The 23448-nt window shown below is 41.3% G+C and overlaps 1 protein-coding gene across 1 annotated transcript in view; it reads right to left on the reverse strand.

The window, feature by feature from the left end:
- The window catches only part of LOC133568269 (collagen alpha-5(IV) chain-like), a 68895-nt gene that overhangs the window by 35904 nt on the left and 9543 nt on the right, over positions 1-23448 (reverse strand). Inside the window, exons 3-21 of the mRNA XM_061920084.1 lie at positions 21427-21516; positions 21314-21358; positions 21202-21246; positions 21059-21121; positions 19496-19549; positions 18654-18680; positions 15729-15797; positions 15558-15620; positions 15463-15498; positions 15348-15392; positions 15178-15255; positions 15041-15094; positions 5602-5667; positions 4444-4488; positions 4326-4379; positions 4202-4249; positions 4051-4135; positions 3946-3981; positions 3559-3732 (exon numbers count right to left, since the gene is read on the reverse strand). Of these exons, the coding sequence (XP_061776068.1) occupies positions 3559-3732; positions 3946-3981; positions 4051-4135; positions 4202-4249; positions 4326-4379; positions 4444-4488; positions 5602-5667; positions 15041-15094; positions 15178-15255; positions 15348-15392; positions 15463-15498; positions 15558-15620; positions 15729-15797; positions 18654-18680; positions 19496-19549; positions 21059-21121; positions 21202-21246; positions 21314-21358; positions 21427-21516 (1177 nt within the window). The remainder of the gene's footprint in view (positions 1-3558; positions 3733-3945; positions 3982-4050; positions 4136-4201; positions 4250-4325; positions 4380-4443; positions 4489-5601; positions 5668-15040; positions 15095-15177; positions 15256-15347; positions 15393-15462; positions 15499-15557; positions 15621-15728; positions 15798-18653; positions 18681-19495; positions 19550-21058; positions 21122-21201; positions 21247-21313; positions 21359-21426; positions 21517-23448) is intronic.

The following is a 23448-nucleotide window of genomic DNA, read 5'->3' on the forward strand; positions in this document are numbered from 1 at the left end:
GCTAATGTTAGCCAAGTTAGCTCAGGTGTGTTGAACTGGTGACTGAAACAAAGGAGTCGTGTATGAAACAAGCTCGGCTTGCTCATGAACATGACCTGGTGTCACAGATCCGGACTACGGGTCTACAGTCTACAGCAGGGGTCTCAAACTCAATTTACCTGGGGGCAACTGGATGCAGAAACTGGGTGAGGCTGGGCTGCGAGAGAAGATTTCTTAAAAAATTTAACATGCTCTTTTTAATGAATTCACCTTCTATGAATGGCTTTCCTGCCATAGCAACATACCCTCACGATTTTTCCGGGAGACTCCTGAATTTCAGTGCACCTCCCGACAATCTCCCGATGCCATCATTCTCCCGAATTTTTCTCAATTTTCACCCGGCTGACATTACTAAGGTCTGCCGTGACTGCACTGCCTCTAACAACAGTGGTTCTCAACCTTTTTTCAGTGATGTACCCCCTGTGAACATTTTTTTAATTCAAGTACCACCTAATCAAAGCATTTTTGGTTGAAAAAAAGAGATAAAGAAGTAAAATACAGCACTATGTCATCAGGTTCTGATTTATTAAATCGTATAACAGTGCAAAATATTGCTAATTTGTAGTGGTCTTTCTTGAACTATTTGGAAAAAAAGATAAACATAACTAAAAAACTTGTTTGAAAATAAACAAGTGATTCAATTATAAATAAAGATTTCTACACATAAAAGTAATCATCAACTTAAAGTGCCCTCTTTGGGGATTGTAATAGAGATCCATCCATCTGGATTCACCAACTTCATTTTAAACATTTCTTCACCAAAAAATAAATCTTTAACATAAATATTTTGGAACATGTCCACAAAAAGTCTAGCTGTCAACACTGAATATTGGATTGTTGTATTATTTTTCCATAGTTTAGAACTTACAGTCATACTTCATTGAAGTATTATTCAATGAACATATGTATAAAGGACTTAAGAATTGCTGCTGTTTTTTTAGAATGTTTGAAATAAATCTCACTTGTCCCTTGGCATACCTTCAAGTACCTCCAGGGGTTCGCGCACTACCAAAAGAAGACTATTGTTCCACTACATGTCTTCGCGCACGCTTTTATATCACACAACTAATGTGCTGGCCCTGAAACATGTTGTGTGAGACTTGCGCAGAACAATGTCAGTGGCTGCAAGACGTACTTCTTCAACAGCCATACAAGTCACACTAAGGGTGGCCGTAAAACAACTTTTAGCACTGTTACAACTATGGGCCACACTGTGAACCCACACCAAACAAGAATGAAAAACACATTTTGGGAACATTTCCGCACCCTGACACAACTTAAACACAAGAGAACAAATACCCAGAACACCTTGCAGGGCTACAATATACAACACCTCAACTGGCGCAAGTAGGGAGGGTGAGGGTGTGGGGGGTTGGTGGTAGCAAGGGTATGTATATTGTAGCCCAGAAGAGTCATGTCTGCATGGGATTCTGGGTAATTGTTCTGGTGTGTTTATGTTGTGTTACGATGCGGATGTTCTCTCGAAATGTGTTTGTCATTCTTGTTTGGTGTGGGTTCACGGTCTGGCACATATTTGTAACAGTGTTAAAAGTTTTTTTTATGGCCACCCTCAGTGGGACGTTGATGAAATATATCTTGCAACAGCACATACAGTATGCGTCTTAAACGGCCAGATGCAACACACAACTGGGCTTGCACGCTGTCAGTTCAGGATGTAGGGGGCGCTCCCTGAATATTGTTGATCTGGTAAAAATTGACAGGGGCATCGAGAGAATTGGTGCCCTGAAATTCAGTGGTCTCCCGGGAAAATTGGGGACGTTGGCAAGCATGACCTATCAAGTGCCGTTCATATTAAACTCGCGGGCCGCACTAACATTATATTGTCATGTCAAAGCGCGGGCTATATGATAACGTCTCGCGGGTCGCAATTGGCCCGCGGGCCACATGTTTGAGACCCCTGGTCTACAGGTTTGGACCTCCAGAGCTGTCTGGTGTTGCCATCAAGCGGAGTGTCCGCTATGGAGGCGGCGTTTTTCCCGCCTTCGGACGTAACAAGACCTTTTGTCTCCAGTTTGAAAGCCACAGACGAAAAAGCGAAACAAAGAGCTTGCTCATGAACATGACCTGGTGTCACAGTTCAGGACTATGCATCTACAGTCTACAGGTTTGGACCTCCAGAGCTGTCTGGTTTTGCCGTCCAGCAGAGTGTCCGATATAGAGGAAGCGCTTTTCCCGCCTTCAGACCTTACAAGACCTCTTGTCTCCAGTTTGAAAGCCACAGAGGACAAAACGAAACACACAGATGTAGCAATTAATCGATGACCACAACGTTCTTAAGTTCATTTCCATCTATCGTTGGTATTGACTAACTAACACCTTTACGTGTTTTAATGACACTTAAAGGCCTACTGAAACCCACTACTACCGGCCACGCAGTCTGATAGTTTATATATCAATTATGAAATATTAACACTGCAAAACATGCCAATACGGCCTCTGTAGTTTACTAAATTGCAATTTTAAATTTCCCGCGAGTTTCTTGTTGAAAACGTTGCGGAATGATGATACGTACGCGTGACGTCACGGACTGTTGGGAAATATTAGCGCTGCACCACTCGCATTTTGGACATCTGTGTTGCTGAATCTTTTGCAATTAGTTCATTTAATAATGGAGACTATACAGAACAATGCTGTTGGTGGAAAGCGGTGGATTGCAGCTGTCTTTAGCACCGAGACACAGCCGGTGTTTCTTTGTTTGTTGTGAAGCTTTAACACAGAGCGGTCAAGCGAACATGTTTTTCTACCTCAACTAGCATGTTTTTGGATGGGGAAATTGTGATATATATTATACCGGAGACATCAGTGGATTATTCGTCGTCCTGCAGCAGCTGTCAAAAAAGGCAGCTGTGAGCTTGGCTCCGCGGCTTCTCTCTGAGACACTGCGTGTTCACAGCAGCCATCCGACCTCGAGGTATGTCTTTAAAATCTTTAAAATCTCACTAAAACAATAAGCAGATAAGGGATCTTCCAGAATTATCCTAGTAAATGTGTCTAATTACATCTGAAACGCTCACACTGCCGCCGCCCGGAGCCGTCGCTTTTTATTTTTATTTTATTTTTTTTTCTAGTCTTTCACTATCAATATCCTAATTCACAAATCTTTCATCCTCGCTCAAATTAATGGGGAAATTGTCGCTTTCTCGGTCCGAATTGCTCTTACTGCTGGTGGCTCCCATTATAAACAATGTGAATATGTGTGGAGCCCTGCAACTCGTGACATCACGCGCACATACTTCCAGTAAAGGCAGGGCTTTTCTATTGGCGACCAAAAGTTGCGAACTTTAGCGTCGATGTTCTCTACTAAATCCTTTCAGCAAAAATATGGCAATATCGCGAAATGATCAAGTATGACACATAGAATGGACCTGCTATTCCCGTTTAAATAAGAAAATCTCATTTCAGTAGGCCTTTGAGGCCTTTATTTTGGCAGAATAAATTTCATGACTTTGAATGCCACCATAATTTGTGTAAATGTACTCTTCAAACATCTGCACGTACGTTTTCCTTTTTCGGGAGGGCCACGTGAGCCTTGATCCCCGGTCGGTCCTTGATCCCCAGGATCCCCTTCCGGACCGGGAGGCCCCGTATAGATCTCGCCCGGTTCTCCGGGATCTCCTTTCGGACCTGGAAAACCATCAGGACCTGGTGGACCTGGAAAGTTCTGTGATCCCCCTGTAAACAATGTAGATGATGAGCTGAAAATACTGTAGGTCAATCTTGTACATGTTATGGGCAAAAGTCTTGGGACACAACACGAAGATATTCTGTCAAATAGTACAGTAGTCCGACAGCAACGCTTCAGAGGTCTGGTGATTCAAGGAGTTTCTTCAAGGTCCCTTCCTGTGGCTATGTGTTCTAAAAAATGTGTCCTCGATTGGTAAGCACCTGGCAGGCCAGTAGGTCCGGGAAATCCATCAAAACCTACAAAAGAAAAATAGCTCATTTCATTTTATGTATTCCCTCATTCAACTCAGACCTCTGTTTGTATACCTGGGAGTCCTACCGGTCCTGGTCGTCCTGGATGACCTGGTTCCCCAGGGTAGCCCTTTAGTAGTCCATCCACAGGTGCCACTATCTGCAAATGGAACGAGCTTGAACATCAAGTTAGAAAATATTGTGCTTTGAAAACTAGGAGGATTACTGTTAGTTCACCCGGTGGACCAGGGAGACCTTGATCCCCCTTTGCCCCCTGCAGAGGACAGAGCACACAGTTAATAAAACCCGTTAGGATGATTGTGTTACGAATGGATGTTCTTATGACTGACCTTTGCGCCTTGAGTTCCTGGGTATCCGGGATCACCTCTAGGACCAGACCTTCCCTGAACACACGTTATCATCAGCACACACACACACACACAAATGGTCTGCAAACAACACCCCCACCATAAATCCAACGTGTCCAGGTTCGCCATCCTTCCCCATCTTTCCCTGCAAGGACAATATAGTTTAGTGAGGACGTTGGGTCGGTACACTTGTGTTTGCTATGAAGAGAACAGTCGACGCAGCGCCTCTGGCCTTCATTTATTTTCTTCTTGTTTTATGTTGGGGACACATTACGTGCCAGTCATCATAAAAGCTGTGACTCCAGGTCCTCTCTTTCACTGAGGCTGCTTTGCTTTGGAGGGAGATGCTACTGTGATCCTAATTTCACTTTGATGCCTTTCAAAGATGTGAGAGTATATTTAAGTCTGAGACAAACACATACATTTACTTGACTTTACTTTACTGCCCTCTGCTGTTCAACATCCATCCATTTTCTACCGCTTGTCTCTTTCGGGGTCGCGGGGGGTGCTGGAACCTATCTCAGCTGCATTCGGGCGGAAGGCGGGGTACACCCTGGACAAGTCGTCATCTCATCGCAGGGCCAACACAGACAGACAACATTCACACTCACATTCACACACTAGGGCCAATTTAGTGTTGCCAATCAACCCATCCCCAGGTGCATGTCTTTGGAGGTGGGAGGAAGCCGGAGTATCCGGAAGGAACCCACGCAGTCACAGGGAGAACATGGAAACTCCACACAGAAATATCCGAACCTGGGATTAATAATAATAATAATAATAATAATGGATTATATTCATATCGCGCTTTTCTATTGTTAGATACTCAAAGCGCTCACAGAGAAGTAGGAACCCATCATTCATTCACACCTGATGGTGGTAAGCTACATCTGTAGCCACAGCTGCCCTGGGGTGGACTGACGGAAGCGTGGCTGCCAGTTTGCGCCTACGACCCCTCCGACCACCACCTGTCATTCATTCATCATTCATTCACCAGTGTGAGCGGCATTGGGGAAAAGGGTGAAGTGTCCTGCCCAAGGACACAATGGCAGCGATTTGGATGTCAATAGGTGGGAAGCAAACCTGCAACCCTTAGGTTTCTGGCACGGCCGCTCTACCCACTACGCCATGCTGCCCCCAACTCAGGACCTTCGTATTGTGAGGCACATGCACAAACCCCCGTAAAACCGTGCTGCCCATGCTGTTCAACATACACTATTTAAATATTTCTACAGCACATAAAGCAATAGTTTCTTACTTCTGCACCCGGTTGACCTCGGTCTCCCTTTGCTCCTTTTGTGTTGGAGCTCTCCCCAGGGTCTCCCTGGGGAAGAAGAAAACAATTAGGGCTAAAATCAATTACTAATCTGCGAAGTCACTGAATTACAAAGGCATAATCTAAAAAAAATAATGGTAATTTTTGGCAAGTGTTTAAAAACTACAAAGAAAAAAGTGAAATCGTCCTAATATAATACACGTAATGCTAGGAGAACGAAGCGCTTGTTTTGGGACCATACAGTTGTACTTATGCGAGACAAATGTTGTCATGTTATGAGTTATAAAAAGTTACCAAATTACAAGAATAAAGTTGTAAATTTACAAGGAAAACTTGCTAATACCAAAGTGTAAGTACAAACCCCGTTTCTATATGAGTTGAGAAATTGTGTTAGATGTAAATATAAATGGAATACAATGATTTGCAAATCCTTTTCAACCCATATCCAATTAAATGCACTACAAAGACAATATATTTGATGTTCAAACTCATTAACTTTATTTTTTTTTGCAAATAATAATTAACTTAGAATTTCATGGCTGCAACATGTGCCAAAGTAGTTGGGAAAGGGCATGTTCACCACTGTGTTTCATCACCTTTTCTTTTAACAACACTCAATAAACGTTAGGGAACTGAGGAAACTAATTGTTGAAGCTTTGAAAGTAGAATTCTTTCCCATTCTTGTTTTGTGTAGGACTTCAGTATTTCAAAAGTCCGGGATCTCCGCTGTCGTATTTTATGCTTCATAATGCTCCACACATTTTCGATGGGAGACAGGTCTGGACTGCAGGCGGGCCAGGAAAGTACCCGCACTCTTTTACTACGAAGCCACGCTGTTGTATCATGTGGCTTGTCATTGTCGTGCTAAAATAAGCATTAGCGTCCATGATAACGTTGCTTGGATGACAACATATGTTGCTCCAAAACTGGTATGGACCTTTCAGCATTAATGGTGCCTTCACAGATGTGTAAGTTACCCATGCCATGGACATATCATGGTTGTGAGAGGACGCTGGCGTCTCGCTTATTCGCCGCTTCTCCTTCCTTAGTTTTAGTTTTACGCGACTTAGTATTTTTTTTTATTTTGTTTTGTTTTGTTTTATACTAAGTGTTTTATGACAGATGATAGATGTTTCACTCACCCGAGGGCTCCACTGATTCTCCTGGCTACCATCGCCCAGCAACAACCTGCCACTACGAGCTGTTTCTCGGACTGTTAACCCAGATTGCACCGCGGATAGCCCTCGCTACCCACTGACTGTCTGGTTAGCTGGCGGCTTCAGTACTGGCCGGCAACTGGCTACATCAGCGCAGCTCGCTGGTTAGCTGGCGGCTTCAGGGCTAGCCGGCAACCGGTGGTGGCTATCAGCTAGCCACAGTTAGCTCTCTGCTAACTAGCCACCACTCCGCAGCTGGTGGCTAACAGCTAACCAGCCTCCAACCACCCAGCCGGCGCGGGACCCTCCTGCAAATCACGGACCACTGTTCCTCCACGAACTCCTCTCTCCTCTCCTCTTTCATGTTGCGGATCGTCGCGCTGTGCCTGTCTCTCCATCTCTGGCAAACAAATGTGCGGGCGTCGGCCAACAATCCCAGGCTAACATCCACCACTGCCAGCATGCTACTCAAATACTCCGCTCTACAACTCCTCAAACTCAGCAACCACATCACCATACCTCCAGACATCACAGCAACCATCAAAACACATGGACTGCTTCGCCGACCCACATACATCCACAGAAGCTCCCACAGAAAGTTTATTTACTCCCGGACTAAACAACACTGCATCCCATCACTCTGGTCACGCAACAGCTCCACCGCCAATGATGTCACACGTCATCACAATAACAAACCACACGTGCGCTCTGCCTATCTGCAACCGTTAACCAAAGCTCCCCCACCCATCCAACTTCACCCATCCCTTAAATTCGCTCTGCTCAATACCCGCTCACTCAATAAAAAAAGACCAATACTCAGTAAATTCATAACTGACAACAACATAGACTTTTTCAACATAACCGAAACCTGGCAAAAAACACTGGAATACATTCACCTCAACAGAGCTAAACCCTTGGGATACACCTACATGGACAAACCACGTGAGAGTCGTGGTGGCAGTATAGCTACAATTACCGCCAACACTTGAAACCCACTACTGTTAACCATCACAACCCCCTCCTCCTCTGAGCACCAGTCATTCAAGCTGCCTGGCCCCAAATCCCTGGTTACTGCAATCATCTACTGCACCCTCAAACCCAATCCTGCATTCCTTTCCGATCTCTCTGAATTTCTCACCCTACTCTGTGCCATTTCACCTTCAGTCATTCTACTGGGGGATTTCAACATTCATGTTGATTCCACCACCTGCAAAACTCCCACTGAATTTCTGGACATTCTCAACTCATTTAATATCACCCAACACGTTGACTTCCCCACCCACAAAAAAGGACACACTCTTGACTTAATTTGCACCACTGGACTCTCCATCAGCAACCTCACCAGCTTGAACCTCACAGAAATCCTCTCAGACCACCTGGCCCTCACCCTGGACATAGACATCCCCACGCCCCTTATCAAGCAGCAACGTTTCATATCATACCGGAACATGAAATCAATCCACCCCCCCTCTCTACTGACTGACTCCACCTCCGATCACGCCCTCACTTTGAACGCCTCCCCCACTGAACTCGTAAACAGCTACAACAGCGCACTCTTCTCCTGTCCCAATCAACTTGCCCCCATAAAAACAAAAACTGTTTCCTACACCCACACCGCCCCCTGGTACACTGATCACCTCCGTCACCTTAAAGCCAAGGGCCTGCTGCTTGAACGGCTCTCAAAGAAAACCGGTCTCGCTGTTCACCTGGACATCTACACACTACACCAACAGGAATACAGAGATGCCCTCAACAATGCACAGATTTGCCACTACTCCTCCGTCATACAATCCACCAGCAACAACCCCAAGATACTCTTCTCTACCGTGACAAAACTCCTCAAACTCATGGACACCACCACCACCACCTCATTCACCACCAGCAAATGTGAAGAATTTTTATAATTTTTTCAATCAAAAATCAACACCATCCACTTTGAACTGGCCGCCTCCTCTCCCACATCCACCCCTACCCCTGATCATGTCCCCCCTTTACTCTCTAACCACCCTCTCACCTTCTTCTCCGAAATCACCACAATTGACCTGTCCTCCATAACTTCTGGTATGAAAGCCTCCACCTGCATCCTCGACCCAATCCCACCCACTTTAGTCATAGCCTGCCTCCCCTCACTCTCACCTCTCATCACCACTATAATTAACTCCTCCCTATCTACTGGCTCTGTCCCTCCTGCCCTCAAGCTGGCTGCCATCACCCCCATTCTCAAGAAACCCGGTCTCGACCCCAACAACCACAGGCCTATCTCCAACCTCCCCTTCCTCTCTAAAATTCTTGAACGTGCAGTTGCCTCCTAAATCAAATCCCACCTTCACCACAATAACCTATACGAAATGTTCCAATCCGGCTTCCGCTCACTCCACAGCACATAAACTGCCCTCTTCAAGGTCACCAACGACATCGTCCTCTCCGCCGACTCTGGTTCCCTCTCCATCCTCATCCTCCTCGACTTCAGTGCTGTATTCGACACCATCAACCACTCCATCCTCCTATCACGCCTCCTTGAAATCCTTCCTCTCTGACCGTCAGCAATTAATCTCAACCAACAACTGCACCTCCTCCACTTCCCCAGTCACCCACGGCATCCCCCAGGGCTCAGTACTTGACCTACTACTCTTCACCATCTACCTCCTACCCCTCGGTCAGATCCTCCGCCACCACGGCCTTCAATTTCACTGCTATGCCGACGACACACAACTATACCTTTCCACCACGACCATCACCACAGCCACCCATTCCACCCTCACCACCTGCCTCACAGACATTAAAACCTGGATGCAAACAAACGTTCTAAAACTCAACTGTAACAAATCTGAAATAATCATCATTGGCCCCGACTCCCTCACTTGTTCCACTTAGGACTTTTCATTAAACATCGACGGCTCCCTTGTCACTACCTCCACCCACGTCCGCAATGTAGGTGTAATTTTTGACCCTACTCTCTCATTCCTCCCCCACGAAAACCATATCACCAAAACTGCATTCTTCCACCTCAGAAACATTGCCCGTCTCCGGCCCTCCCTCACATCCTCTGCTGCCGAAATCCTCATCCACGCCTTCATCTCAGCCCGGATAGACTACTGCAACAGCATCCTCTACGGCATCACCTCCAAAACCCTCAATAAACTGCAATATGTCCAGAACTCCCCTGCCCGCCTGCTCACACAAACCCTCTCCAGAGAGCACTTCACACCTGTCCTTCATGAACTCCACTGGCTGCCTGTCAAATACAGAATCACCTTTAAAATACTCCTCAGCACCTACAAGGCACTCCATAACCTGGCTCCACCCTACCTCTCTGACCTCCTCCTGCCACAGGTCCCGTCCCGTTCCCTCAGGTCTAGTGATGCCGGCCTCCTGGGAGTCCCCAAGACCAGGCGCCGAACCTGGGGCGACAGGGCCTTCTCCGTGGTTGCCCCTCTCTCTGGAACCCTCTCCCCAGGCACATGAGAGATGCTCCCTCTTTCCCTACCTTCAAAACCACCCTAAAAACTCACCTCTTCACACTAGCCTTTCCAAACTGACCCTGCTCTTAGTGTTTCTTTAATCATTTTCTTTTTTTTTTCTTTTCTTGCTTGATTATATCTTAGTTTTCTTTGGGGTTTGGTTTAGTATAGTAGAGTTTTAACTTGCACTTACAGATGTAGCGACCAACTGTAGTTACTGACAGTGGTTTTATGAAGTGTGCCTTAGCTCATGTGGTGATATCCTTTACAGACTGATGTCAGTTTTTGATGCAGTACCGCCTGAGGGATCAAAGGTCCGTAATATAATCGCTTATGTGCAGTGATTTCTCCAGATTCTTTGAACCTTTTGATGATTTTACGGATCGTAGATGGTGAAATCCCTAAATTCCTTGCAATAGCTCTTTGAGAAATGTTGTTCTAAAATTGTTCGACAATGTGCTTACAAATTGGTAACCCTCGCCCCATCCTTGTTTGTGAATTACTTAGCATTTCATGGAAGCTGTTTTTATACCCAATCATGGCACCCAACTGTTCCCAATTTGCCTGCACACCTGTGGGATGTTCCATATATGAGTTTGATGAACATTCCTCAACTTTATCAGTATTTATTGCCACCGTTCCCAACTTCTTTGTCATGTGTTGCTGGCATCAAATTCTAAAGATAATGATTATTTGCAAAAAATAAAAAATTATCAGTTTGAACATCAAATATGTTGTCTTTGTAGCATATTCAACTGAATATTGGTTGAAAATGATTTGGTAATCATTGTATTCCATTTATATTTACATCTAACACAATTTCTCAACTCATATGGAAACGGGGTTTGTATTACATTAAAACAAAAAGGATTTTCCTCGAATAAGAATAAGAAAAAAATCTTGTTTTTTTATTATATGAAAAAAAGCTGTCATTTATTGAGAACCAATTCTTGCATTTGGATAACAAAAAGGGATTATTTTTATGACAAAGTCACATCATATCAAAAGTCAACTTTATGAGAATGAAGTTGTGATTTTGCAAAAATGCAGTTTAAATGTTACACGAAAAAACATATTTTTGAAAGGAAAAAGTTATAATTTTTTATTTTACAAGTAAAAAAATGTCTACAATACTAAGAATATGGTCATCATTTTACAAGAAAAACCTACAAATAATATGATACCAAAGAATATATATATATATATATATATATATATATATATATATATATATATATATATATATATATATATATATATATATATATACTTATTTATTCATTACAAGAATAAAGCTGTCATTTTGTGAGAAACAAAACTTACATTATTATAATAATAATACAAAAAACGTCTTTTTAAACAGTCGTATTACTACAAGAAAAAAAAAGCCATCTTTTGGGGAAATAAGTTCTAATATTAAGGGAACCAAGTTTAACATTTTTATTTTACAAGTAAAAAAGAGTTCTACTATACTAAATTATGGTCATAATTTTACAAGAAAAACCTCCAAATAGTATGATACTAAAGTGTGATGTCAAGTTTGTCCCTGACAGTTTGGTCATGTTATAGTTTTTCTTCTGTTTGTCTTATTTCCTGTCAGTGCTCTTATTTTGTCTTTATTTCCGGCTGTTATCCCTGAGTGTTTTTTCCCCTCAGCTGTGGCTGATTGGCACGAGGCCACACCTGGTGTCAATCACCAGCTATTTAGACCTTCTTGTACCTCCACTCTGGGCTGGATTATTGTCATTACAACGTGTAGCTCCGACCATTTGTACCTGAACCTGTAGCTGTTTGCAGCCTGCTGTCTTTTTTGTTCCTAGTTCCTGTTTGCTGGATCCTGTTTCCCGTTTTCCAGTTTGGATGTTCTTGTTTTCTGGTTTGTGTTTTTTCTTTATATTTTGGACATTAAATTATCTGTTCCTGCTCAATGCCTGCCATCATCTCTGCATCTTGGGGTTCGTCACCTACAACTCCTGACATATATATATATACAGGTGCTGGTCATATAATTAGAATATCATGAAAAAGTTGATTTATTTCATTAATTCCATTTAGAAAGTCAAACTTGTAGAATGTATACATTCATTCCAAACAGACTGATACATTTCAAGTGTTTTTTGCCAAAAAGGAGATGAATATAGCTGACAACCAATGAAAACCCTAAATTCATCATCTCAGAAAATTAGAATATGGTGAAAAGGTCAGATATTGAAGACACCTGGTGCCACACTCTAATTAGCTAACTAACTCAAAACACCTGGAAAAGCCTTTAAATGGTCTCTCGTTTTGATTCTGTATGACACACAATCATGCGGAAGACTGCTGACTTGACAACTGTCCAAAAGATGACCATTGATACTTTAAAGAAGGAGGGCAAGACACAAAAGGTCATTGCCAAAGAGGTTGGATATTCCCAGAGCTCTGTGTCCAAGCACATTAATAGAGAGGCGAAGGGAAGACAAAATGTGGTAGAAAAAAGTGTACAAGCAAGAGGGATAACCGCGCCCTGGAGAGAATTGTCAAACAAAACCGATTCAAAAAATGTGGGGGAGATCCACAAAGAGTGGACTGTAGCTGGAGTCAGTGCTTCAAGAACCACCACGCACCGACGTATGCAAGATATGGGCTTCAGCTGTCGCATTCCTTGTGTAAAGCCACTCTTGAAAAAGAGACAACGTCAAAAGCGTCTCGCCTGGGCTCAAGACAAAAAGGACTGGACTGCTGCTGAGTGGTCCAAAATTATGTTTTCAAATGAAAGTAAATTTTGTATCTCCTTTGGAAATCAAGGTCCCAGAGTCTGGAGGAAGACAGGAGAGGCACAGAATCCACGTTGCCTGAAGTCCAGTGTCAAATTTCCACAATCGGTAATGGTCTGGGGTGCCATGTCATCTGCTGGTGTTGGTCCACTGTGTTTCCGGAGGTCTAGGGTCAATGCAGCAGTCTACCAGGAAGTTTTAAAACACTTTATGCTGCCTGCCGCGGACCAATGTTATGGAGGTGAAGATTTCATTTTCCAACATGACTTGGCACCTACACACAGTGCCAAATCTACCAGTACCTGGTTTAAGGACCATGGTATCCCTGTTCTTGATTGGCCTGCAAACTCACCTGACCTTAACCCCATAGAAAACCTATGGGGTATTGTGAAGCGGAAGATGCGAGATGCCAGACCCAACAATGCTGAAGAACTGAAGGCCACTATTAAAGCAACCTGGGCTCTCGTAACACCTGAGGAGTGCAACAGACTGGTCGACTCCATGCCACGCCGTATTGCTGCAGCAATTCTGGCAAAAGGAGCTGCAACTAAGTATTGATTGCTGTACATGATGAAACTTTCCATGTTCATACTTTTCAGTTGGCCCACATTTCCCCAAAATATTTTTTGGTACTAGTCGTAACTAATATTCTAATTTTCTGAGATACTGAATTTGGGATTTTCAGTAATTGTCAGTACTAATCATCAACATTTAAAGAAATAAACATTTCAAATATATCAGTATGTGTGTAATGAATTGATATAATATGTAAGTTTCACGTTCTGAATATAATTACTGAAATAAATCAACATTTTCATGATATTCTACTAATATGAACAGCACTTTGTGTGTGTGTATGTGTATATATATATATATATATATATATATATATACATACACATACACACATATATATATATATATATATATATGTATATTTGCAAGAATAAAGCCATCATATTTTTGAGAAACAAAACATACATTATAATAATAAAACAGCCTCATTAAACAGTCGTATTACTACCCAAAAAAAAAAAAAAAAATCCTTTTTGGGGGGAAAACATTTTAATACTATGGCAAAGTTTAACGTTTTTATTTTATGAGTTAAAGAAAAGTTTTACTACACCAATAATATGGTTATAATTTTACAAGAAAACCCTCCCAGTAGTACAATACCAAAGCGGAAGTATAACATTTAAAAATAAAATAATACTAATTTTACTCGAATAAGAGTTAAGGTATTTAGAATGAAAATATATTTTTTACCAGAATAATTTCAGTCATTTTATGAGAAACAAAACTTACATTATTATAATAATAATAACAAAAAAAAAAAGCCTCATTAACCAGTTGTATTTATTCAAGGAAAAAAAGAGTAATTTTTAGTAAATTTGTAATATTAGGGGAATCAAGTTCAACATTTTGATTATATGAGTAAAAAAGTTATACCGTGATTTTACAAGAAACACCTCTTAATACTATATTAAGCGTAAGTATTACATAAAAAATATTTCACCGAAATAACTTTTGGGATATTTAGAAGAACAATCTTTTTTATTTTTTTACAAGAATAAAATTGTCTTTATGATTAAACAATTTACATTAACATTAAATCGTGTTATTACAAGAAAACATGTCAAAACTTTATGAGAATGGAGTTGTAATTTAGCACAAAAAAAAGTTACAGGAGTTAAGTTCAAAATATTACTAGAGAATGCATTTATATTTTAATGTAAAAACAAAAAAAAATTAATATTGCAAGATGAAGGTTGTTTTTTTCCATATTTGTAAAATGACAAAAAAGCTACAATTTTAAAAATGATGACAATTCATGAGAGTATATTTTAACAAGGAAAACAATTTTACAATTATAAAGAAAAAAAACATCACAAGTGTACAAAATACACAAATTATAAACAAAACAAAAAATATAAATGTCTCTTATTTATAAAAATAAAATGTATATTATATAATTATTATATATTATATATATTCTTGTCACTTTGCTACTTTTTTTTTCGTCCGACTTTTGTATGGGATAACTTACCGGAGCGCCTTTGCAGCCTTTGTCTCCTTCGTGGCCCCGGGCTCCCTTGGCCCCCTGGCCAACAGGTCATGACATTACATGCGTGATGTTATGTTGAATAGTCACTATGTCTGTTGTCTCCTGCACGGCTACTCTACCTTCAACACAAGACTCTGAGTGAAGTAGTCCTTGATCCGACCTGGGGGTCCAGGTGGTCCGGGTAGACCTTGTCTCCCCTACATTAACATTCATGGAAGATTTCAAGTGTGAAATAAAAATATCACTTTATAAAATGTAATCATACAGTTTTTTAGTGAAGACAAAATACCTTTAGTCCACGGGGTCCTGGGGTAGCGCCTAAGCCTTCTTGACCCTACAAGGAGAAAAACAGGTTTTGAATTCTAGTTTTGTTCTGTAGATCTAAATCTGCGGTACTTACTTACCTTAGACCCTGGAGCGCCTGCACGGCCCGGAGACCCCTGTTTATGGAATCATCGTTTATCGATCCTGCGACGTGTAACCTAACTTTTTCACTTACATCTGGACCACGTAGTCCTGGATCTCCCTTGGGTCCTAGCTGTCCGCGGAAACCAGGCTCTCCCTACAACACCAGGATTATTTGATCCTCCCCATGAAACATCCAAGTTGTGTATTCTGACTATTATTGTATGAATATTGTCAACACTTCAATTTGTGCAAAAACATTTACCAGCTCTCCATCCGTCCCAGGAGGTCCTGGTAGTCCTGGAGCTCCATCCACTGACTCTGGAGACTTGCCCTGGACAGAAGCAGGTGAGGAAAGCTAGCCTTTGTTTCTATTCTCCTGCCATGTGTAGCGTGTTAAGTAGTCCTCCAGCGATAATTGTGTGTATGTGTATTAGAGATGGCAATTATATAATCCGCAACCGCATCACCAAAGTAGTCATCCACCCGCCGTCCACCTGAACCAACATTTTATCAGAATCGCAACCGCCCGCCACCCGCCCGTTGAAATACATCAGAGGTCGGCAACCTTTACCACTCAAAGAGCTATTAAAACCCGTTTCACAGACCATAGAAGACAATGGGAACCGCTAACGTTCACGCCATATCCAATGGTGTTCATCCTGATGGCAAGAATAAGGGCGTGCTGTGAAGCCATTGCCTCTGACACGTTCAACAACATGTACAAACCGAATGATAATCCGGCAACATGTCGAATGCAGTTTCCGCAATCACACGTACAAGATTGAAAGGCATACTGGGTGATACAGAGTACACTGATGGTTGTGATATAAACAATTTTAACACTCTTACTAATATGCGCCACGCTGTGAAGCCACACCAAACAAGAATGACAAACACATTTCGGGAGAACTTCCTCACAGTAACACAACATAAACGCAACACAACACTTCCTGAATATATTTTACACCCCTGCACTCCCCTTACCGACGCACGGGGGTGGGGGGTGGCGGGTTTGCTGCTAGCGGGGTGTAAAAAATAGTCAAGAAGTGTCATGGATGCAAAGGATTCTGGGTATTTGTTGTGTTGCGTTTATGTTGTGTTACTGTGAGGACGTTCTCCCGAAATGTGTTTGTCATTCTTGTTTGGTGTGGCTTCACAGCGTGGCACATATTACTAAGAGTGTTAAAATTGTTTATATCACAACCATTAGTGTATTCTGCGTCACCCAGTATGCCTTGCAGTCGTGTACGTGTGTCTGCTGAAACCTCACATAACATGATGCTGGACTGACAAGCAGATCGTTCATGCTGTAGAAGGCGACAAAGCCAACGGCTTCATAGCACGCCCTAATATTTATTAATTGGGTGACTGCCGGTTGTAATTCTAGAGATTGTTAACAACTCCTATTGTCTTTTTTCCCTTTGTGACATAGGTCCAAAATGGCTCTTTGAATGGTAAAGGATACCGATCCCTGAACCATGTATAACAAATATTTCCGAATGGTACAACCGCCACCCGCCCGAATCTAATTAAAATCTATTTTTTCATCATGTCACCCGCCCGACCCGCGGTTTATCCGCGGACTCCGCGGATGAGACCGCAAACCGCGCATCTCTAATGTGTATGTGTATTTAAATCAAGAGCACGATTACTAATTCAGTGTTGATATTTAAGTGGGCCCTGGGGCCTCTGTAGTGGTAAAGTTTCGCCCCAAGTTAAAAAAAATTTAAGTCCTATATATCGTGTATATTGCGCAACCCTTGTGAGTGTACACTTTGCTGTCATTAGGTGTGATAATTGATCAATTTATTAGTGAATAATCCATAAGTATTATATCTGAAAAGGGTGGTGTTCTTGGGTACTCCAATAATAATAATAATAATAATAATAGTGGATTAGATTTATATCGCGCTTTCCTATTGTTAGATACTCAAAGCGCTCACAGAGAAGTGGGAACCCATCATTCATTCACACCTGGTGGTGGTAAGCTACATCTGTAACCACATCTGCCCTGGGGTAGACTGACGGAAGCGTGGCTGCCAGTTTGCGCCTACGACCCCGCCGACCACCACCAATCATTCATTAATCATTCATTCACCGGTGTGAGCGGCACCGGGGGCAAGGGTGAAGTGTTCTGCCCAAGGACACAACGGTACCGATTTGGATGTCAATCGGAGGGAAGCGAACACGCAACCCTCAGGTTTCTGGCACAGCCGCTCTACCCACTACGCCATGCCGCCCCAACACAAAACAATGTCCATAAGTTGCAGTCCAAGAAGAATTTGCAGGAAGGACACCAACTATTTTCTTCCATTTCTGCATTTGCATCGGGACGGCGCGGCGCTGTTGGGAGAGCGGCTGTTCATGGTTCGATCACCACTATCTACCGACCTTGTCACGTCCGTTGTGTCCTTGAGCAAGACACTTCACCCTCGCTCCTGATGGGTCGGGGTTATGGCCTTGCATGGCAGCTCCTGCCATCAGTGTGTGGATGGGTGAATGTGAAAATAGTGTCAAAGCACTTTGAGTACCTTGAAGGTAGAAAAGTGCTATACAAGTATAATCTTGCAGAAGAGACCAGGTAGTTTCATTGGAATAACACAACACATCCATCCATTCAGCACCTCTATCCAATCATCTTCCATCCCTTTTTGGTGTGTGTTTTCCACAAAACCACAGGGCTCTAATTAGCGCAGGGTCAAACAAACAAAACAATAATGTGGCTGTAGGCAACCTCTTGATATTAAGTCCAAAAGATAGCTGCATTGGAAGGGGTCTGCTTTGTACACCTCCCATGTGCTGAACTATGGATGCTGGCTCAGCAGTTTGGTCCTTACCACCATTACTCCATTACTCCTGCTATTGTGCGGTGAACAATATTTTGGTCACTAAATGACCATGGTTTCTCATGCACTCTAAATCATTCATCCTAAAAAGGTTTCAGAACGTGTCCTTCATGTGCGTGATGGAAATCAGAAATGTACACAGCAGCTCCTTGTGGTCCCTCTTCAACATATTGCAAAATGAGCTGAGGGAGCCGAGGGAGTGCTCCTGTCATCTTCTCACATATGAATATATTCTCCCACTGCCTTCAAAAAGGGCTGGCCTGTGCACTTTTGCAAAAAAGACACTTGTAGAAAAAGTACTTAACACGTAACCTCAGCTGGCGCAGCAAATACTTGATTACCTTTGGTCCAGGAGCGCCTGGTGGACCCTGTGGATGAAAACGCAAAGTCAGAGGACAACAGTGAAGATCTTCTCTGTTGACTACCCTGGGTGATGCAGTAGAACATCAGACACGGTGAGGAAGTTGTTCAAAACTTTGGAATGGCTGTCATGCACGACTGCAGGTGACTGCGTGTGTTTCAAAACATGTGGTTTGTGTTTCATTTGGTGTTTTTCAGACATTTAGTAGAAGCCTCAACAAATATTTTCTCAAGCAGAAAGTGTCAGTTTTGATCAAAGTTGAATTCGTTTTTACATTTCACTATTAATGGCATTTTGACTTATTTTTACACTTGTATGAAAGCTGAGAATTTTGAAATGTTTAAATTTAACTTTTATATATATATATATATATATATATATATATATATATATATATATATATATATATATATATATATATATATATATATGTGTATATGTATATATAGATGTGTGTATATATATATATATGTATGTGTATATATATGTATGTATATATATATTGTGTATGTGTATATATATATATATGTGTGTATATATGTATGTGTATATATATATGTATGTGTATTTATATATATGTGTATATATATGTATGTGTGTATATATGTATGTGTATTTATATACATGTGTATATATATATATATATGTATGTGTATATATATATATATATATATATATATATATATGTGTGTGTGTATATATATATATATATATATATACATATATATATATATATATATATACACACATACACACACACACACACACACACACACACACACATTATTAAAGGTTCTACTGTATAGTGGAATCATTTCTTACTGGAGGTCCATCAAGTCCAGGGGTACCCGGGTCACCAGGAAGTCCATCTTCTCCCTAAAAAAATTGACAAAATCCTTCTTTAATTAAAGGTATTCTTATGGTAATGATGGTATTTATGGTTCCAATTTTTATTTATTTTACACATTTTATATATATTATATAGGTAATATTTCATACTGAATTCTGATTTATTTCATTTATCTCTGATTTCATTAATGATATTTAAAGTTTTTTCAAAATGTATACAATTCATAAGTAGGTGTGTGTGTGTGTATATATGTATATTTTTATGCATTTATATATATATATATATATATCTCCACCAATCCGTTTTCTACCGCTTGTCTCTATTGGGGGTAGCGGGGGGTGCTGGAGCCAATCTCAGCTGCATTCGGGCGGAAGGCGGCGTACACCCTTGACAAGTTGCCACCTCATCGCAGGGCCAACACAGATGTACAGACAACATTCACCCTCACATTCACACACGAGGGGCCATTTAGTGTTGCCAATCAAGCTATCACCAGGTGCATGTCTTTGGAAATGGGAGGAAGCCGGAGTACCCGGAGGGAACCCGCGCAGTCACGGGGAGAACATGCAAACTCCACACAGAAAGATCCCGAGCCCGGGATTGAACTCAGGACTACTCAGAACCTTTGTACTGTGAGACACATGCACTAACCCCTGTACCACCGTGCTGCACACATACTTTATACATGTTTGAAAATATAGAAAATTGCCACATTTTGGAGCATGATAAATGAGTGTCTCCATGGTGATGCCTTGCATAGTACATGCAAAATCCTCTTTTAAAAGAGGCGGCCTGCAACACCTTTCAATAGCACATGTAGTATTACATGCTATTTTATAGATGTTTACCGTGGTATTAGGGTCTTAATATTGGTCGCATCTTCATCCAGAATCATATTTCCATGCAGAATTTGAAGGAAGGATGGAACATGGTGCATTGTTCCAGTTTGTAGCAACACAACTAAAGCCTGCACTAATTTCCAAATGATGGCAATATGAGGAAAGTATGGATCTCTCCTGCAAAATGGGACGGACCAAGTGAGAGTGTCATTTGAGTCACTGAGTTTGGATGGGAAACATTTTAAATGTAGTAGTCTGTTTTGTGTCCTCTTCCACTAATGTTTTCCTGAAGATGCTCAAGGAAATTCTGAAAGAGCATGAGGAAACACAGGCTACGGTATCTACGGAAGTCTGAAAATAGCGATTTTTTTTTTTCTGTTTCTTTTTTGCTCCTGACGTTAACAACATCTGTTTTGAAGTCATCATGGACCAACACTTCAGAAAAATGCCATTAAATAATAGTTGTATATACTTTGATCCACACTGTCTATGTTCTGTTAGAAGACATCGCACCAAAAAAGGGGCGGGACGACATATCAAGTCTAGCGATGAAACGGGGTGTTCCGAGAATAGTCCGTTATCAACACATTACTCCAAAACTGATTGGGATTTTGGGAGGTGACTGCCAGATTTGGTTGCTATTTAAAGTTTCATTCTTTTCATTTCCAAAAACCCTTCGGTCAAACACGTTCTCACATGTGTTCCGTTGCAGCCTGGAGCTCCTGCTCGGCCAGGCGAACCTTGTAGACCCGGGAAGCCCTGTGAGGGTTGAAAGAGGCGTAAACACACCATCAAGTCCATAAACATGAGGTCATTCAATGAGAGGATGAAAGTTTCACCGGCAATCCGTGAGAGCCAGCAAATCCCTCCTTGCCTTTCGGACCCTGGAATAGCACAGAAAATGTAAATTTGCCTTTTAGATAGCTGAAAAAATTAGGGAAATGTTGTTACCGGGTCCCCTGGGGGCCCCACAGGTCCATCAGGCCCAGTGTTGCCCTGACAAATACACAACATGATGTTGATTATCAGTCTGACACGTAACACTCATCACTGTTCTATTTGACCTTTGCTCCCATTGGTCCAGCATCACCATGGTCACCCTTGCGTCCCTCTGGTCCTAAAACACCGGGATCTCCTGGGACTCCCTTTTCTCCCTGTGTGGGAGTGCATACACAAAAAGGGTACACTCATTGTAACAAATAGGCTCAAAAAGACAATTTTTGTGTCACAGCTTAGTTTGTCTCGTTATTTCCTCTTCTCTGCTCTTACTTTGTACATCAGTTTCCTGTTTTGTGTGGTTTTGACTTCTCTTGTTTCATCACTTTGTCTCATAGCAGGTTACTATGTCTGTGTGGTGATGAGCGCCCCCTTGTGTTATGTTGTTTGAAATCTTGGATTTAATGAAAATAGTATCAAATCGGGTTGTTCTGTAGTACTAAACTGACCATACGTCGTCTTTTCCCCGGACATGTCCTCTTTTGTGGGCTGGGTTTTCTTAAATGCCACACATGTCTGGCGTTTTGTGTCAGGTTGTGTGTATTTTCAATGTACGCGCAGTGTTAAGAGGGAATGAAATCAAAACAAACTGTGAGGGTCTGCGCACGCAGCGACCGCAAAAGGGAAATAGTGAATTGGTTGTCAATCAAGGCATACTTGGTTAATAGCCATACAGGTCACACTGAAGGTGGCCTTATAAACAACTTTAACACTTAAAAATATGTGCCACACTGTGAACCCACACCAAACAAGAATGACAAACATTTCGGGAGAACATCCGCACTGTAACACTGACTCTTCCGGGATGCTAAAATATATACCCCCCCTCCCCCACATAAACCCCGATTACGTCACATCATATATTTCACTTTGAAAAATATTTTTTGGAAGATTTTGCATATTTCGTATGTTTGCCATTAAAAACATTAAAAACATAGTTTTGTTTGACAAAAAAGGACGGAAAACAAACAAACAATCAAACATCATAAAAAAAACTAAAACATTTTGAAATGAGGAATTGATCTGAAGTTGACGTAGACTCCAAAAATTTAAGCGTTACGTACAAAATGTATGTATGCCCTGGCACACCATTACCATCATTTCATGACCAAAGCAAAACCCTTTTTACACTTTTATACTGAATTAAACACACCTACAACTTATTAAATAAAAACATAGTAAAAACTACCAGCAGCGGTAAAGTGTTGATCCATGAAGGAAAGAAGAAAATTAATGAATGTTTATAACTAAATACATTTACAGATGCAGACAAATTTGTCGTCTTTTCATGTTATTTCTTTTAATGAATTAAGTAACGTTTATGACAACCTTTTTCCAAAACACATTATATAATGTGAGATATAAAACAGGATAATGCATACGTTTAGGATTTGTTTTCAAAATGCTTACAAAAAAGTGGAACCCCAAAAATTTACTCTGGGACCCCATTTTTACGACTTCATAATTTTGGAAAATTCCTAGCGCCAACACTGCTGTCAACAGAGCAAATAAATGCTTTATTTAAATAAATATATTATCTATAATGCAAGTTCAAGTATCATTGGCACATTTTCACCTAGTCCTGGCCTTGGTGTGCTGCCCGCATTGGCACGCATATATGTGTCCTCTTATTGGAGTTTCAGAATATGGTCAGACGAATAGTGTAGGAAATAGTAATGTTCTAGGAAGGGTTGTGTAATTTGCAGTTCAAGTTGGTATCAAATAGAATAAATAAATCAATCAATTGTGTTACATGACATGCAATACATACACTGCAATGTAGTGTTATATACAGTCATTTAAAATACATTAAATAAATACATTAAAGTAGATCGTATATATTTTTTCCATTTAGACCAGGGGTGTTGAAAGTGCAACCTGAGTGTATTCCAAATAGAATATATTTAAAAAAAAAAAATAGTCGTCTAAAAAAGTAAACCGCTGTAAAGTCTAAATGTTGATGCTTATAATACAAAGCTGACCTGCTGACTGTTTTTTTTTTGTTTGTTTGTTTTTGCCGCCATGTTTTATATAAATTCGGAATGATTTAGTGGTAAATTTAGGGTTGAAAACAGATATAGTGAGATCAA

Source organism: Nerophis ophidion, linkage group LG14 (assembly GCF_033978795.1).
Source record: "Nerophis ophidion isolate RoL-2023_Sa linkage group LG14, RoL_Noph_v1.0, whole genome shotgun sequence".
Taxonomy (NCBI): domain Eukaryota; kingdom Metazoa; phylum Chordata; class Actinopteri; order Syngnathiformes; family Syngnathidae; genus Nerophis; species Nerophis ophidion.